Source organism: Pleuronectes platessa, chromosome 19 (assembly GCF_947347685.1).
Source record: "Pleuronectes platessa chromosome 19, fPlePla1.1, whole genome shotgun sequence".
Lineage (NCBI taxonomy): Eukaryota > Metazoa > Chordata > Actinopteri > Pleuronectiformes > Pleuronectidae > Pleuronectes > Pleuronectes platessa.
The window spans coordinates 20,921,698-20,940,344 of NC_070644.1; the positions used below are offsets into that span (position 1 = coordinate 20,921,698).

The following is an 18,647-nucleotide window of genomic DNA, read 5'->3' on the forward strand; positions in this document are numbered from 1 at the left end:
CGGGCAGCAGCGCCCTCAGTGGACCGGGGAGGGAACTGATCCCAGAGCAGACACAACAGGTTGATCCCGAGGGAGGGGGGAGGAGGAGGGGAGGAGTGTGGGGGGGGGGGATAGGCAGAGAGGAGAGGAGAGGAGGAGTAGGAAGAGGAGGAGAGGAGAAAGAAGAGGAAGAGGAGGAGAGGAGAAAGAAGAGGATGAGAGGAGGAGGAGAAAATAGGAGAGGAGAGGAGGAGAAAGAAGAGGAAGAGGATGAGAGGAGGAGGAGAAAATAGGAGAGGAGAGGAGGAAAGGGGAAGAGGAGGAGAGAGAAGTGGAAGGGCAGGGGAGGACACACTTAGACACTGTCCCCCAGCTCAATAGCAGCTCCCTGTGGAGCACCTCCTGGTGGTCATTAGTATCCACGGCCCTGTCACCTCCCTCGGAGTCTTTGTGTGTTTCTCCTTGTTTTCTTTGTTCAGATCCAACAGATCACATTTACACACTGATGATCGTGAATTAATTCTAAATTAACATATGAAAGAAAAATAAATATATGGTATCCAACTGTAGACAGACTTACTTCCATATTGTTCATATTGTTTATTTGTTCATGAAAACAGACGCCTGGTCCATAAAGTGAAGCCAGTGTGTCTGACACTGTGTTCTGTGTAGTGACCAGCAGGGGGCGACTCCACTGGTAGTTTCTATAGAAGTCTGTGAGAAATTCTTCTCATTAATAGAGACCCCAAAGCACCAGTTGTATTGGGGGGGTTCATACCACAGTGTGATTGACAGCTATTATTGTCCAATTGGTGAAGGTGTGCGTGCAGGCTCCTCGAGCTCTCACTCAGGCTCCACCCCCTTGTCCTCCAAATATGGTTACTCCTGGTTTTAAAAAACAAGATGGCTCTGAACACTGTGTCAAACTGAGGCTTTAGAGCAGCAGCCCACAAACCACCAGGGGGCGTCACCTAGCACAGTGGACACATCACTGACACACCACTGACACGTGGTCTGAACCAGTTTCTCTTTAAATGTATTGACTGAAGTGTCTGGTTCCCAGTGGCTGTCAAGCGGAGGCGAGACACATCCATCCTCCTGCTTCCACCATGTTTCAGTTTCCTCCATTAAACACACAAAACACACACTCGGCTTCCTCGGAAACAAAAGAGGGATTTCCTCCCCGTGCAGGGTCTCTCCAGCCGTAACACACTCACATGAATGTATACACAACTAGTGTTCTCCTGACTGGTGGGGGAGCAGGTCGGGGACTGGTCCGGCAGTGGGAGGCAGGTTCTGGGGGTTACGTCTGAGCGGAGGTATGCAGCCTCTTCCCCTCGTCGCCCCAGGTCCTGCATCGCTTCAGGGGGGAGAATCTTTAGTGTCTGGAGCTGAGCCAGAGACTGAGCCGTCTGTGTACTCCCCCTCCTGCTGATTCACACAGCTGCTGGTGTGTGTGTGTGTGTGTGTGTGTGTGTGTGTGTGTGTGTGTGTGTGTGTGTGTGTGTGTGTGTGTGAGTATGTGTGTGTGTGAACAACGTTTGTTTCAGTTTCAAGCCTCAGCTCCAGCTCAGGTTTTATCCCCTGCAGCAGAGGGTTCATATCTCAGTGTGCCTGACGGGGTCGAGGAGGTCACGACTGTGATGGATCGTTCCAAAGCTCCGTCACTGAGTGGGAAACGTTACTGAACAGTTAGAGAACAGTTAGTGAGTCGTCCAGGACATCGACTGTGAAGGTCTCAGGTTCTGCTCATGGGCCTGGAACTAACACGGATGTGCCCTGATATCTACAAACACCGAGGGACGTGTGTCTGTTAGAATGAGAATGAGAATTACAATAAGACAAATGGCCAGAAAAGTGTTTTCATGGGATTCTACCACGTCACTGTGAAGTTGACCCTTGACCTTTCGGTTATATCCGACAGGTACTGGTGTCCATGTCGTCACATGACCTCTGATGGGCGGAGCCTCTGGATCACATGCTCCTCATGGAGCCTCTGGGAGCCGCAACATGTCGGAGAAGGAATTCCTGCAGGGACACAGAAGGAATGATGAAGTGTAGCTCCAGGTTGTGTGTGTGTTTGTGTGCGTGTGTGTGTGTGTTTGTTTACACAGCTCAGAGCTCATTACAGCACAGAAACAAAGAGGAAATGAGACGCTGTAAAGCCAAACTGTTAACACTTCCCCCCCCTCCCCCCCGATGAGAAGTGCAGCTAATTTATAAACTGTCCACTAATCTTCTCTCTGTGGTTTTCACAGGGTGGAGTTGTGTTGTTGACGTGTTGTTGACGACGTGGGTCAGTCTGACCGCTGTGTTGAGTTCATTTAAGACAACATGTGTGTGAATGGACATGGTTCAGGGGTGAGGTCATGGCCAGCAGCTGTTAAAGAGCCTCTGTCTGCAGCTGCAGCTCCTCGGGAACACGTTAACAACACGTCTCATCCTGACATGTTAACAACACGTCTCATCCTCACACATTAACAACACGTCTCATCCTCACGCGTTAACAACACGTCTCATCCTCACACGTTAACAACACGTCTCATCCTCACACGTTAACAACACGTCTCATCCTCACACGTTAACAACACATCTCATCCTGACATGTTAACAACACGTCTCATCCTCACACGTTAACAACCCGTCTCATCCTCACACGTTAACAACACGTCTCATCCTCACACGTTAACAACACATCTCATCCTGACATGTGAACAACACGTCTCATCCTCACACGTTAACAACCCGTCTCATCCTCACACGTTAACAACACGTCTCATCCTCACACGTTAACAACACGTCTCATCCTCACACGTTAACAACACGTCTCATCCTCACATGTTAACAACACGTCTCAACCTCACACGTTAACAACACGTCTCAACCTCTCATGTTAACAACACGTCTCATCCTCACACATTAACAACACGTCTCATCCTCACACGTTAACGACACGTCTCATCCTCACACGTTAACGACACGTCTCATCCTCACACGTTAACGACACGTCTCATCCTCACACGTTAACGACACGTCTCATCCTGACACGTTAACGACACGTCTCATCCTCACACGTTAACGACACGTCTCATCCTGACACGTTAACGACACGTCTCATCCTCACACGTTAACGACACGTCTCATCCTCACACGTTAACGACACGTCTCATCCTCACACGTTAACAACACGTCTCAACCTCACACGTTAACAACACGTCTCATCCTCACACGTTAACAACACGTCTCATCCTCACACGTTAACAACACGTCTCATCCTCACACGTTAACAACACGTCTCATCCTCACACGTTAACAACACGTCTCATCCTCACACGTTAACAACACGTCTCATCCTCACACGTTAACAACACGTCTCATCCTCACACGTTAACAACACGTCTCATCCTCACACGTTAACGACACGTCTCAACCTCTCACGTTAACGACACGTCTCATCCTCACACGTTAACGACACGTCTCATCCTCACACGTTAACGACACGTCTCATCCTCACACGTTAACGACACGTCTCATCCTCACACGTTAACGACACGTCTCATCCTCACACGTTAACGACACGTCTCATCCTCACACGTTAACGACACGTCTCATCCTGACACGTTAACGACACGTCTCATCCTCACACGTTAACAACATGTCTCAACCTCACACGTTAACAACACGTCTCATCCTCACACGTTAACAACACGTCTCATCCTCACACGTTAACAACACGTCTCATCCTCACACGTTAACAACACGTCTCATCCTCACACGTTAACAACACGTCTCATCCTCACACGTTAACAACACGTCTCATCCTCACACGTTAACAACACGTCTCAACCTCTCACGTTAACAACACGTCTCATCCTCACACGTTAACGACACGTCTCATCCTCACACGTTAACGACACGTCTCATCCTCACACGTTAACGACACGTCTCATCCTCACACGTTAACGACACGTCTCATCCTCACACGTTAACGACACGTCTCATCCTGACACGTTAACGACACGTCTCATCCTCACACGTTAACGACACGTCTCATCCTCACACGTTAACGACACGTCTCATCCTGACACGTTAACGACACGTCTCATCCTCACACGTTAACGACACGTCTCATCCTCACACGTTAACAACACGTCTCAACCTCACACGTTAACAACACGTCTCATCCTCACACGTTAACAACACGTCTCATCCTCACACGTTAACAACACATCTCATCCTGACATGTTAACAACACGTCTCATCCTCACACGTTAACAACACATCTCATCCTGACATGTTAACAACACGTCTCATCCTCACACGTTAACATCACGTCTCATCCTCACCTGCAATTTCATCTTGTATTACAGTTCAAAATAAAAGTCTTAAACATTAAAACAAACTTTTGGACCCCATGTCCTTCATAGGCCGTAAATAAACACGGACGTCATGACAACTTCTAATAGTGAAACCAAATCCTCTCTATCGCCCCCTGGTGGCCGCCTGCATCATAGGCCATAAGCCCCTCCTCCTCCATGTTAGCAAACGGGACATGGACCAAACTAAAGATTCAAAGTAGACATTAAATAAGTGTTTCTGATCAGTTTGGCTTGAATCAGATATTTGATGATATAAAAACAGGCTGAGACATGATGATTGACAGCTGACACTGACTCCTGATTGGTTGAACAAGTTCCACCATCACTACTGAACTGATTCTGACTGCAAATGACAGGATTGGTGCAAGACGGCAGCATTTGCATCTTTGATATTTAACTTCCTTTGTGGAGGAAGAGGAGATGGGTCGTCCATCTTTCTTTACAGTCCTCGGGTCGACCTGTGGCCAGAGACCTTTTACACAAACACTGTGGATCATTTATTTCTCTTTTCTTCTGAATCATGCAGGTCTCTTAAATACCAGCACGAGGTTGTATTTGTGGGACCTGAATCATTTAAAGCATTAAACTGCGTATTAGGGCCTGTGGTGTGAAGTGTTACCAGCATTCTTTAAATTCCCAGACATATATGTACACACACACAGACACACATTTACACATGTTACCTGTTGAATAGTTGAGAAAGGAGAGAAAGAAAAGAGAGAGAGAGAGAGTATGTGTGTGTCGGTGTGTGTTCATGTGTGAGGTAAGACTATGGTGGAGGTGATGGGGGTGGGGGGGGGGTATTATACCCTCAGGACGTAATTTGCTAATTAGCTTCAGTCCATCAATCACCCTTTCATTCACTAACAGGATCGTGTGTGTGTGTGTGTCTGTGTGTGTGTCTGTGTCTGTGTCTGTGTGTGTGTGAAGATGTGTTAGGCTGGGACAGTTTCCTATGACTCATTCAAACAGACGTGTCTGTAAAATGATATCAAATTGAATCTTTAAATATCATGTTACAGTATTTTTTTCATGACGTCTTCAGCAGGAGCCAATGAGCAGAGAGACACAGACAGAGGACAAAGTGTTGAGGGACAAATCAAATGAGTCTCCAGTAATATATCCTGTGTTACAGCTCCCCCTGGCGGTGGGATATATGCTGTCTCTGACCGGGCTCCCATCAACCTACTGTTTTCCTCTTGTCGGATGTATAATCAGCATTTAGTGTATCAGACTAAATACATGTGTGTGCGTATAATGTATTAATATATAATCATTAAATAAATATAAATATGCATGAGTATAGATATCACAAGGATGACAATCCATCCATTCAGCCATCAGCTCTCAGTGAAGCTATTGAATCCAAAACACTCAACCAACTCTGATCAGATGAAAGACATTTATTTATCGTCCCCTTTGACTTTTTAGTTTGGTCTGTGCCCCAGATGTTGACATGGAGGAGGCAGGGTTTATAACCTGTTCTTCTGCCAGACACCAGGGGGCGATAGGTGTTCACTACAGTAAATGATCCAGACCCAGGACGCCTGAACACTGTCTCTGTATCTCCCTCTTTGAAGACGACTCAGGCTTTGTAGTTTATTTTGGAAAAAAAAATCAATAGTTTGGAAAAGAAAAATTACTTCCTGCTGAGCTTGTGAAATGATTAGGATCTGATGAACTTTGAAGTAATAAAGGTCCTAGAGGTCCTCTAGGTCCGTTGAGAGGGACTTTACATGGTAAAAATAAGTATTACTTCAAAGTTCATCGGATCATAATCATTTCAGCTTAGGAAATAGGTGGTGGCCATCAGCCTCAGGTTCTCTATGTGACTGTCTATTCTAGTAAAGTTACACTTCCTATAATTTATTTATAATTAACACATTTCATTGAAGTCTGCCTGAGATTAACGATGTAAAAACCGAAGGTAGCAAACAAGTTTAGTTTTCACTGTAACACGTTACAACACATCAACACCAATACTCTGAATAAAGAGCTTCAGGAGATGTTAATATAAACAGCTGCTCTTAAAATGCAGATGTGACTTTAAATACAGTAAATCGGTTTCTGCAGAATAAGAATCTGTGTAACATTGACAAAAGAGTTGTCAAGTGAAAAAACTTAAGAGTTGCTTTTGAGTGTTTATAATAGAAAGATCTGCAGAGTTTACACAACAAGCACAGGTGATCAAAATGGAACAACTTCAGAACTTATACAAAGAGGCGTTACATAATATGAAGACATGAAACACATGAGATCATTCTGTCTTTTCTGCTGTGTACTTCCAGTTGGAAGAAAAACACCAAATAAGGCTTCCATCCTGTTTATCAAGGTCATAGCAGTGAGACACCTGGTCAGGGGATTTCAACTACTTCAGATACTGATCAGTGGAATATTCCATATCACTCCCCCCTTTGATCAATAAAAAAATGATCACTAATGGAAAAATAATCAAGAAACATCATAATCATCAATTACAAACATCAAATCATAGAAGAATATTGACGAGTCTGCTATCCTGGTACTCTGCGTACATACAGAGTCACCTCCACCATGGAGAGGTTCTAGAACAATGCATGGTGATGAGTCACAATAGGTAGCTGCTTCTGTTTTTGTGGAATGTAATTGAGCAAGCAATAAAAATGGAAGTAAATCAGGGGAGGACATACCAGCCTGTATCAGAACATTTGTGAAACAGTTACTTTCACATGCAACTTACACGTGTAGCGTATTGATATTAACTTAATAAATAAAAAATCAAGTCACGACCAAACACACGACTGAAGTTAACTTGCTTCAATCTGCTCATTAGACGTGTTAACTAAACGGTAACTTTTATAACAACATATTAAAAACCACTTGAGGCATGTAAGCATATGATGATAGATAAAGCAATAAGTTTTGTTGTTGTATAGTATCAAGGTTATTACCTCTAGCTCATGGTAAAGATCTGCATGTGTAACTACACGTGAAGGCCCAATTAGCATCACTTCCTCTAATCAATAATCAAACTAATCAATAACCACGTGAGTTCACCAGGTGGAATCATCAATAACTTCTGATATCATTTATATAGAGAGATTAAAGGTTTTGAATCCGTTTGTAATGTGATAAAGATACGTTATGTGATAATAATGTGATAATAAAGATATGTTATAATATAAGAGATCCCGTTGAAGTTAGAGGATGCTCCTCTTCAACAGGTTCTCACTGTAAGCTGTCAGACTCTCTCTCTCTCTCTCTCTCTCTCTCTCTCTCTCTCTCTCTCTCTCTCTCTCTCTCTCTCTCTCTCTCTCTCTCTCTCTCTCTCTCTCTCCATCCCTCTCTCCCTCCCTCCCTGATAGGAGCATACAAGTTAATGCAGCTGTTCTTGTTCAGATCCTGGTTCTGAGGTGGGTGAACTACAGTGTGGCTCGGAGGTGAGTTACCTGTAGAAGAATGTGGCTGATCAGGTTCTGCTTTTCCTCCCTGACAGGTTTGACTCTTCAGACTCTCTCTGCTCTGAGACTGGAAACTCTTAATCATCCACCTGGAGCTTTTCATTCCTCCTGAAGCTGTGGGATTGTTAGTCTGCTGCCGGTTTGGACTGAGAGTGAGGAGACGTGGAGGAACATGGCAGTGAACCTGAGTAAGAACGGTGCTGCCCTCATGGCTGCTTACAAAGAGGTGGTGGACGGAAAGACCAAGACAAACTGGTGAGTTTGATCTCTCTCAGAAAACGAAACGAGTCTCACTTCTCTTCCTTGTTGACTGAAATATGGAACCGTGTCCACACCCTGACATTGTGGTTGTGTTGTGTTTTCAGGGCTCTGTTCACGTATGAAGGGAACAGTAACGAGATCCGCCTGGCAGAGAAGGGAGGTGAGATCCGCCTGATGCACCAGGAACCTTATTAAAAATACATCCGTCACTTTAACTCACTTCTGAATTATAGCATTTCCACCACCTCTTAAATAATCCCAGTTTGTACATTGTACTAATTGGTTGTATTTAGATTCCACCCACTGTCTATCCACACTATGCAGATTAAACCTGTCGGTCCTGGTGTCTGGGCACAGGAAGGATTAGAGACTAAAAAGACAGGGAGTCCACCTGTAGACTTGTGTGTAACAGTGTTTGTGTAGTTTGTCTCATTGCCAGAAGAGGGAGACACAATTCCACACTCCAGGTTTAAGGAATCAGCATGTGTGTGTTTGTGTGTGTGTGTGTGTGTGTGTAGATGGTGGTTTAGAGGAGATGGTGGAGGAGCTGAACAGTGGGAAGGTGATGTACGCTTTCTGTCGTGTTGAGGACCCAAACTCTGGCCTGCCCAAATATGTCCTCATAAACTGGGTGAGACACACACACACACACACACAATGTTTGTGTTGGCTCGGCTCCTGACCTGACCACACACACACAATGTCCTCACATGTAGAAACCTTTGTGTGTGAACAGACAGGTGAAGGTGTGAAGGACACTCGTAAAGGATTCTGTGCCAATCATGTGAGCTCCATGGCCAATTTCCTCAAGGTCAGTCAGACTCTTTTTAATTGCTTTACATTTCTGGAAAAATAAAATAACAGGGGCTCAAGAGTCGTCTCTAATGGTCCAGGAGAGAAAGATGTCTTTGACGTCAAAGTGGCTCCACCTTCTGTCAGTGCAGCTTTGTGACACGTGTGTGACCACAGGGAGCCCATGTGACGATAAACGCCCGGGGGGATGACGACGTGGAGCCGCAGACCATCTTGGCAAAGGTCTCTACAGCGTCAGGAGCCAACTTTAATTTCCACCAAAAGACAGAATACAGAGATGCGCCCAGAGGACCTGTGGTGAGGAGACAAGGGGACACGTGTGGTGGGTTTGTTCACGCTCAGGCTGAAGTGTCCACAACTCATCCTCTGCTGCGTTTCCAGGGTTCCGTGTATCGTAAGGTCAACGCTGTGGAGGAGATCCAACAAACCAAGAAGGACGACTTCTGGCTCCAGACTCAGGTTCTCACACATCAGATTCATCACTCGTGTGAAGTTCTGGCTGAACGGAGTCTAACTGAAGATGACTTTCCTCCTCAGAGGGACGCAGACGTGAGTCGACAGGAGGACAGCAAACGAGCCGAGGGGGAGAGACAGAGGATGGAGAGAGAGAGGATGGAGATGGAGGTGAAGCAGACGAGGGAGAGAGAGATGAGGTCAAAGGAGAGAGGTCAGAGGATCGAACAGGACAAGTGAGTCAAAGATGTGAGACAGAATAGCATCTATGCAAAGTGAATCTGCCCAGATCCAAACATCATATGTTTCCTTTAGCCTTCAACAATGATCCCTGAAGCTCAACTGAATATATTCTAAATGTTCGACCAACGAAAACTGAGAAACTATGAAGTCTTCACATTTCAGAAGCTGCCCCTGGTTAACTTAGCTTCAAAAAAGACTTGAACGACTTTAACCATTTGTACAATTTTACCAAATCCCTCTTGTTAAGCTTGATGAGATATTTAAATATTTCAGTTTTCGTGCACTGCTGGGTGAAACTGACGTGAGCTCCACTGGGGCCCAACAACAGGTTCTGGCCCTGGGCCTCTCAGATTGATAATCCGGCCCTGTGAACACAAACACGTTCTCAGAACCAAGGAATCCATCACTGTGGTTTCTGCTTTTTCTGTTATTTCCACGTCAGACTTTATCAGAGACAGAGAGAAGAGGAAGCAGAACGAGAGCAGCAGCAGCGACCGGTGAGGATTCAACTTCAAACATATTTGTGATTTTCCTTTGATGTTAGAGACTTAAGTTTGTAATTGGAGCCACAAACCACCAGAAACAGCAGAAGCTACAGTGAACTCAGTGAAGGTGAACCTTTTCTACCACGAAGCCTCTGAAGAAACAACAAATCTGAAATGTGACTTTTACATCATAAACTAGCAGAAATATACTCCTCAAGTTATCTTATCAAGTCTTAAACTCCCCATCATCATCAGTAACAGAGAGAAAGTCTTACTTCACACATGGAAAGCACTGAAGAGGAGTTTGGAGACAAACAAGAAGATGTCCTCATCCTCGTTATTTTCCAAAGTGAGAGGAAGTGCTACGAGTTTCCTCACTGAGCGCCTCCTTGTGGAGAGGAGGGGAAATTACTTTGCAATTTGTTGCGCTGCTGCTGCTTAAATAATCAAGAATAAATGCAGCGTTTCCTCTGGTGGTTTGGATTGAAATGTTATTTGGTGACAAACTGCAGGTTCTACGATAAAGCTGTTTCTTTTAATGTCAATATTTAATGACAACATCGTGTGTCTGTTGTAGAATCAGCAGGAAAAAGAAATCAAGAGGACGGGAATCAGCGCTGCAGCATCCGTGCAGAAAGCCAACGTGAGTTTTAACGGTTCATCTATGAAAGAAGAAGTTTATCGTTACTGATGGAATCTCTCCGTCGTCCTCAGGAGGCCAAATCCCTGATCTCTCAGAGAGCGTTTAACCCCAGAGACGTCTTCAAGCAGAGGGAGCAGAGCGTCGAGGCCAACGACAGATCGTCTTCATCCAGACCTGGTAACCAGCACTAACCAGTAAACAACCACTGATAAACTGGGAGTGACGAAGCACACTGACGCACTCTGTCCTCCAGGGAAGCTGCAGAGTCCGTTTCTGTCCCAGAAATCCTTTGAGAGGGAAACTCTGAGGATGCCTCAGTTTCCCACCGCTGGGGTCAAGACGTCTCCTGTCCAGTTTCCTGTCCAGTCTCCTGTCCAGTCTCCTTACCAGTCTCCTGTCCAGCCCCAGTCTCCTGTCCAGCCCGTCTCACCTGTTCTGTCTTCCTCACCCCCTGCAGCAGCTTACTACACCCCACATCCCTCACACTCACCTGTTCAACCTGCAGGTAAGACACTTGTATACATGTAGTGTTGTCTGGTGCTTTGTACACAGTCCATGTTAAAGACCCGCTGTGTGTCACAGGGGAGGAGGAGTGGTCTGATGAGTTTGAAGACGATGCAGATGAAGCGACTCCAGGTACGATACACGATCTGTTCACTAACATCAAGATTAATATGTGCAACATCAAGTGTTTACAACCTAAGAGAACTCCTGGAGCAGGGAGGAGCAGGGAGGAGCAGGGAGGGCCAGGGAGGAGCAGGGAGGAGCAGGGACAATATGAAGTGTTGCATTGGTACATTTGTTTTATATTTAATATCCTGTCATTATTGTGATGAATTGACCCTCAGCAGAATCTCAGGAGTATCTGTATGTAGCAGCAGAAGAAGAACCAGCAGTGGAACCAGCTCAGAGTCTGTATGAAAACCTGGAGCAGGGTCACCACACAGTGAGTCCACTCTGACCTCTGACCTCTGACCCTGTGTCATGGGGGAATCTGACTAACGTTTGGTTCGTTTAAAGGCTGAAGTAAACGGTGCCGAGGCTAACGGAGAGAACATCTGTGCCAGAGCTGTGTACGACTACCAGGCGGGTACGTTACTGAGCTAACAGCTAACAGCTAATTTTACTGAGCTAACAGCTAACAGCTAATTCTACTGAGCTAACAGCTAATTCTACTGAGCTAACAGCTAACAGCTAATTCTACTGAGCTAACAGCTAATTATACTGAGCTAACAGCTAACAGCTAATTCTACTGAGCTAATAGCTAACAGCTAATTCTACTGAGCTAACAGCTAATTCTACTGAGCTAACAGCTAACAGCTAATTCTACTGAGCTAACAGCTAATTCTACTGAGCTAACAGCTAACAGCTAATTCTACTGAGCTAACAGCTAACAGCTAATTCTACTGAGCTAACAGCTAACACCTGATTCTACTCTCTAATGATCTAATCATAAATATATATATATATATATATATATATATCATGATAAAGTGCAAATAGAGCCTGTTAAACCCAGTTCTGCTCCACAGTGGACGACAGTGAGATCACCTTTGACCCTGATGACATCATCAGTGGGATCGACATGGTGGACGAGGGCTGGTGGAGAGGTTACGCACCTGATGGACACTATGGGATGTTTCCTGCTAATTATGTGGAGCTGCTCTAACTCCCATCACCCCCCTCTCTTCAGCAGCTGTACCCGAGTACACTACTCGAGTACATTTACTTTTTAATTTCAAAAGTGTTGATGATTGATTTTGTAGTTTCTGCTGTTGACCACAGGATGGCGCTATACAGCTCGTGGATTTAAAACAGGATGAGAAGCGGTCAGAATCAGAGGATTTTCTTTTTTTAAATAAATGACTACATTCATATTTTGTGTGTGTGTATTTCAACAATACTGTAATGTACTGTACTTTATATATTAAGATAAATAAATATATGAAACTTGTATCTGTCTATCAATCTATATGTATAAACACATATTTAAATATTTACATTACACTAATCACAGACGCGTTTTTCACCTAGAAGCTATTTTATATTTATTTGTTAAACCTGTGTTTGTGTGTGTGTCTGTTTGTGTGGGTTTGTGAGCTGCGCGTAAAAAGCGCGTCCTCGCTCCTCCTGTGAACTCCTCTGTGCTCGTGCACGTCCTCCCTTCAGTCTGTGTGCACACTCCGGGGCTTGAGGAGCCTCGTGCACGTTCCCATCATCTCAGATGAATGAATCTCAATGAAGCCACTGTCTCCTCTGGTTTTACACCAGCACCTTTGCTCGTGCTCGTGCTGGTCCTGGTTCTCCAGGCTGGTCCTGCTGCTGGAGACCGGACCCACTCCTGAGTCTGAACCGGACACTTGGGTCCGAACTCTGCTGACAGGACCCCGCTCGGTCAGCTGTGGTCATGGGAAGAGCCTCAGACTCTGAGGAGAAGAAGATCCACACGTTCTCTACGTTCTTCATGTTCTTCATGTTCTTCATGTTCCAGTAAGTGATGCTTTCTGACTCTGTGAGATTCTGCTCTTCACTATCACGGGTAACATGAGAATGGTTCTATTTTATTTTAGTGAACAACATCAGAGCCTCTGGAAATATGGAATACTTTAATTATATGTATACTTATATTTATATTTTATCTATTCATTATATATATATATATTCATTTAATGTGTGAATCACAGTTACAGTAGAGGTCAGTGGATTAATGAAGATAAAGGGAAATTCCAGATGAATGGATTCCTTTCTAAAACTGAAGACATTTCTAACAATAAATAACGATAGGTTATTTACGAGAGGTTTCTGCCAAATAAAAATACAGAAAAAGAACTAATCTCTCCATTACAACTCTCAACACTATATCCTTCAATCCTTAGTTATTATGAAATAAGTCATTATATGATAAATGGCTGCGTTTATATATTTAAACATTTAATCATATGCTCAGGTCATATGATTAAAGTCATATTTCCAACCAAAGTCTTTGCACATTTGAGATAAAACTGGGAAAATGTAAATGACGTGATGATCAGCAAGTGGAGCTGATTCTCATCATCATCTTAATTTCACGAAGTTTCACGAAGTTTCTTTGGGATATTTAAAATTGATATAAGTAAAAAGCTTTGGTTTATGTGCACAAAGTACAGATGATCCACATGTGACTCCAGACGAAGCGACGTTCACTCAATGAAGAAACCTGTCGTTGAATATGTTGGATGTTCACAGGTAAAATTATCCAGTTATCAAACTACACGTAGTTGTGAACGTACAGATTCATCTTTTTAACGCAAAAGGATTTTGTTGTTGTTCATTTCTCAGGGAAATAAAGAAATCGTCACTATAACAAAAAAACTGTAAACTACAGTTTAACCTTTCATAACACATCCCATGTTATGGTGGTTATAGCGCCACCTGTGGGACTAAAGACACGAATCACAACACTTGAACAGCTTGAAACTGATGCGACACACAAACATCAGCCTTGTTGACGAGCAGCTGACTCTAACCTCACACTATGAGACCTTGTGTCATGAGCGTTGTGTGTCTGTGTGTTGCAGATCTCCCTCGTGGTGTAACCATCACATGGCGTCACCTTGACCAACGACCATCCAGCCTCGGTTTGTCCTCGACCTGGAGAATCCACTGGATGGTTCATCACAGACTGTTCTGCTGAGTGTCGTCCTGTGAGAGTCTCAGCAGCTTCTCCAACATGGCCGCCGCCCCGGACGCCGCCTGCTTGTCGGAGCTCAGCGGGTTCCCCACCAGGAACATCAGCTTCGTGTCCGGCCCCCGACCCTGCAACCGCAGCGCCGTCAGGACCTCGCCCTACACGCCACAGGCCACCGCAGCCTTTGCGATAGCCATCACCTCCATGATGGTCGTGACAATCGTGGGGAACATCCTGGTGATCATGGCCGTGCTGACTTCTCGATCCCTCAAGGCGCCTCAGAACCTTTTCCTGGTGTCGCTGGCGGCGGCGGATATTCTCGTGGCCACGCTCATTATTCCCTTTTCTTTGGCGAACGAGCTGCAGGGCTTCTGGGCGTTCAGCTCCATGTGGTGTGAGATCTTCCTGGCGCTGGACGTCCTCTTCTGCACCTCCTCCATCGTGCACCTGTGCGCGATCGCTCTGGACCGCTACCTGTCGATCTCTCGACCCGTGTCCTACGGCGCCAAACGCACTCCCTCACGCATCAAGGCCGGCATCATCGTTGTGTGGCTGATCTCTGCCGTCATCTCCTTCCCTCCTCTTCTCACCCTGGATAAGAGTGAAGGAGGAGAGGAGGTTTGTGAGCTGAACAACGAGCGCTGGTATATTCTTTACTCCACCATCGGGTCCTTCTTCGCCCCCTGTGTGATAATGATCCTGGTGTACGTCAGGATCTATCAGATCGCTAAGCAGCACACGCGATGCTCACCTGCGCACAAGCAGAAGGTGGTGGCAGCCAGCGAGCCTGTGAGGAGGTTCTCTGAGCAGCTCCAGCAGAACGGGGATCAGGGAGCTGGGACTAGCAGCCGGAGAGGAAACACCGCGGCATCTGGCTCGGACTCCACGCCATCATCGCCTCAACGACCGCCCGAGACCCCCATACCCCAGAACCCTCAGCCCTGCCCTCCACACTCGAGTCTTGCCCCACTGAAGAAGTCCTCCTCGTCAGTCCCTCAGCGCGACAGCCAAACCTTCTCAGGCCAGTCACAGGAACATCCTGACGAAGGCGGGGGAGCGCCCGACAACACCTCCAGCTCCGGCTCTGAGCTGGAGGTCGGACTGGAAGGGGTTCTCCGAGAGGACGACGGAGGAGAGACCAGCAAATCCAACGAGCGAGCTTCGAGATTGAAAGGCAAAGGATTTAAAGTTCAGGTGCTCAACCTGACCAGCAGACACCAGAGGACCATGACCACATCATCCGGCACCAAACTGGCCCCTGAGGAACCCCCCAGAACGCCTCTGAACCCGGGGGCGGCCGTCTGCCGGCGCAAAGCCTTGGTGAACCGGGAGAAGAGGTTCACCTTCGTCCTGGCCGTCGTGATGGGCGTGTTCGTGATCTGCTGGTTCCCCTTCTTCTTCTCCTACTCTCTTCAGGCCGTGTGTCCCGAGACGTGCACCATCCCCAACCCTCTGTTCAAGTTCTTCTTTTGGATCGGCTACTGCAACTCCTGCCTCAACCCCGTCATATACACCATCTTCAACAAGGACTTCAGGAAGGCCTTCAAGAGGATTCTGTGCCGGGACACCAAGGGCACGTTCTTCTGAGGAGGTGATGATGAGATCTGTGGACGGACACAAAGCAGAAGCTCCTCTGTGTCTGCACGTGTTTGACCAGGATCGGCCTCCAGCAGCATCAACACAAACACTGCATTAAAGAGGAACTTGTGTTTGTGTCTCTGTGTGTTGCTGAGTCAGAGGCGACAGAGGAGACTCAAGCGGCTGAATCAATTATCTGTAATGTTATCTGAGAAAACAGTGTAACTGTGTGGTCAGTGACTCGGAGGTTTATTTGATTTCATCATGAGGCGGAAGTGGAGAAGAAACCGTCTCTGTGTTCAGGGACCTGAAGTCCCAACAGAGGACGATGGAGCCTGAGGACGAGTGGACGCAGAGGACGAGTGTCCTGAGGGTCCGACTGGGAGAGAATCAACTTCTTCTTTAAAATGGACCACCATGACATGACCAGTGTCTCTCACCTTCCTTTACTCCCTCCTCCATTTCAAGCTGTGACTGCAGGAGCCGGTGATGTCACAGCTGTTGTTCATGAATAAATTAAGATTTCAACAATAATTGAGAGAACGGGCCCACGGGGCGAGGGACCAGAGGGGTCAGAGGTCGACCCAAGGTTTAGATTTATTTGCTGTAATTATTGATCATGATTGACAGCTTTTCATTTTGCTCTTTGTTGAAGCAACACAGACTGAATCTAAACTCAGTGCTGACGATGAGCAGAATCCCTGATGAAGATGCTCCTCCTCCTCCTCCTCCTCCTCCTACTCCTCCTCCTCCTCCTCCTCCTCCTCCTCCTCCTCCTCCTCCTCCTCCCCCTCCCCCTCTTCCTCCTCCTCCTCCTCCTCCTCCCCCCTCCCCCTCTTCCTCCTCCTCCTCCTCCTCCCCCTCTTCCTCCTCCTCCTCCTCCTCCTCTCCTCCTCCTCCTCCTCCTCCTCCTCCTCCTCCTCCTCCTCCTCCTCCTCCTACTCCTCCACCTCCTCTCCTCCTCCTCCTCCTCCTCCTCTGTGTGTGCGTGTTTCATAAAGCACTTCTTATCTTGTGCCCACGGACCCGTGTGTTCAGTCCTTTAATGTTAGATCTATGTTAGACTGAATATAAACATGAATGTGCTTGTTTTCTCTGCTGCAGTAAAGCGACAGTGACAGATCAATCTGAAATGTTCATTATTGATAATCATGGAGTCATTGAACAGAATGTGGATCATTTGTAATAAAACTCGTCAAACAGTTTGTTTTCTTTGAGCCTCGTGTTGTTCTGATGGAACCAGGTCAGGAGGAAGTGGAGACGTGTGTCGTCTTTATTCTGTGAGATGAATCAACAACATAATCTCATTATGTTATTATTATTATTATATTATATCATTATTATAATCTGGACGTGATTTAAAACTTCATGTGGAGGACTCTGCCAGAGAAGGCTTTAAAGCTACGATACAGTTTCCTCCCTCTTGGATTCTCTCAAACCCGTTTCGTCGTCTCCTGAACGAAGTCGAGGACATTTCCTCTTTCAGCAATACAATTATTTTATTGTTTTTTAAATGTCCATGTCCCAGGGGTATGCTTTTATTGTGAAGTAGTTTGGTATAAAGGCTCCGGAGCAGAGCGACTCTGAGATCTACAGAGAATCATGAAACCAGACAATTCACCGTCACTGCTTTCTGTCAGAGAACTCTCTGCTTCTGACCCAAACAACTTTTATTAATCTGATGATGTAACAGAAGAAAATATTCCAGGTGTCATCACATAAACACCTGGAAATTAAAAAAATTATCACATAGCCTAAAAATAGAAGGATCCATGTGTGAGAGGTGAGGATGAGTGAGGTGCAGCTGGAGTCATTAGCACATCGCTGGTTCTCTCCTGATGAAGACGTCTCCAGAGGAAGACGTCTCTGAGAAGCTTCTCTGTGTTGGATCTGGACCGTTGAGAAAAAGATGGACGGACAGAACCAGTGACCCGTGGACGACCCGGGTCACTGACACCATGAAGCTTCTCCATCTGGACCTGAGAGGAGGAAGTGAATCTGAGCGTGAAGATCTCAAACTGAAGCTCAAGCACTTTTACATTTTGAATGATGATCTGAAGCAGTGTTGACGTTTCAGTGATTTATACGTTTTACTTCAGTTTGAGAGCCGGACAGAATGAATCCAGATGAGATGAGGTTTGAATTGAGATCCTCAGTGATCTGATCTGGTGTCTGTTGATCCACTGAACGGTCCTTTGAAGCTGCCGGCCTCACACAGGCACAGATTCCTCTCACCTGCAGATCTGAGACTGCTCAGCTCAAACATCATCATGTTCTTCTCACTGAGTTTTAATGACACTAAACTTTTCTTCTGTGTCGTTATGATGATGGATTCAGAGCTCGAGGGTTTTATGCTGGTGGCTCATTAATGTCTTTTTTATGATGCAGTATTAAGCCTCGGCCTCGTGACATCGTCTGTTTCCGTCAGTGCTGAGGAAACTGACGACTCGCTGAGAGGAAACGCTGTAAAACAGAGAGTGTGTAAAATCACATTGTCACATTTATTAATCAACACAAATCTGAACGACACAGAGCAGCAGATGTACTGCTGGGTGCTGTGAAGTGAGACTGTCCTGGATGGACCCTTTCAAATTAAAGGTTCAAAAGAATGTGTTTCTAACAATGAAGCTCTGTGGCACAGAAGTCTGTCTGTCTGTCTGTCTGTCTGTCTGTCTGTCTGTCTGTCTGTCTGTCTGTCTGTCTGTC

General features: G+C 45.9%; 2 protein-coding genes and 1 long non-coding RNA gene across 6 annotated transcripts; 2 read left to right on the forward strand and 1 right to left on the reverse strand.

Moving 5' to 3' along the window:
- Window positions 1–564: 564 nt before the first annotated feature.
- LOC128425265 (uncharacterized) lies at window positions 565–8,225 on the reverse strand. Of its 2 annotated transcripts, XR_008333102.1 has the most exons (3): window positions 7,787–8,181; window positions 1,884–2,007; window positions 565–1,789 (listed from the first exon to the last, which is right to left on the reverse strand). It is a non-coding gene; the product is annotated as an uncharacterized LOC128425265 (long non-coding RNA). The 2 variants fall into 2 exon arrangements; XR_008333101.1 differs by having other exon boundaries at window positions 565–2,007; window positions 7,787–8,225.
- Window positions 7,652–12,650, forward strand: dbnla (drebrin-like a). Of its 3 annotated transcripts, XM_053411801.1 has the most exons (16): window positions 7,652–7,750; window positions 7,834–8,053; window positions 8,164–8,219; window positions 8,578–8,690; window positions 8,796–8,870; window positions 9,029–9,169; window positions 9,254–9,331; window positions 9,410–9,561; window positions 10,011–10,065; window positions 10,631–10,696; window positions 10,768–10,873; window positions 10,950–11,201; window positions 11,279–11,332; window positions 11,545–11,642; window positions 11,717–11,786; window positions 12,229–12,650. In XM_053411801.1, the coding sequence occupies exons 2-16, from the start codon at window positions 7,971–7,973 to the stop codon at window positions 12,363–12,365; spliced, it is 1,536 nt and encodes a 511-aa protein (XP_053267776.1). In that variant the 5' UTR covers window positions 7,652–7,750; window positions 7,834–7,970; the 3' UTR covers window positions 12,366–12,650. The 3 variants fall into 3 exon arrangements, with proteins under 3 accessions (XP_053267776.1, XP_053267774.1, XP_053267775.1); XM_053411799.1 differs by having other exon boundaries at window positions 9,029–9,331; XM_053411800.1 differs by having other exon boundaries at window positions 9,029–9,331; window positions 11,548–11,642.
- Window positions 12,651–14,405: 1,755 nt separating this feature from the next.
- Window positions 14,406–15,950, forward strand: LOC128425013 (alpha-2A adrenergic receptor-like). Its single transcript, XM_053411495.1, has one exon. It carries the CDS (start codon window positions 14,406–14,408, stop codon window positions 15,948–15,950), a length of 1,545 nt encoding a protein of 514 aa, XP_053267470.1.
- The last annotated feature ends 2,697 nt before the right edge of the window (window positions 15,951–18,647 follow it).

Bases quoted from the DNA above. Each gene is read 5' to 3' on its own strand.
- dbnla (XM_053411799.1), top strand. From the start codon at position 7,971: ATGGCAGTGAACCTGAGTAAGAACGGTGCTGCCCTCATGGCTGCTTAC. The intron at 8,220-8,577 runs GTGAGATCCGCC...GTGTGTGTGTAG, and splicing joins CCGCCTGGCAGAGAAGGGAG to ATGGTGGTTTAGAGGAGATG. The intron at 10,066-10,630 runs GTGAGGATTCAA...TGTCTGTTGTAG, and splicing joins GAGAGCAGCAGCAGCGACCG to AATCAGCAGGAAAAAGAAAT.
- LOC128425013 (XM_053411495.1), top strand. From the start codon at position 14,406: ATGGCCGCCGCCCCGGACGCCGCCTGCTTGTCGGAGCTCAGCGGGTTC.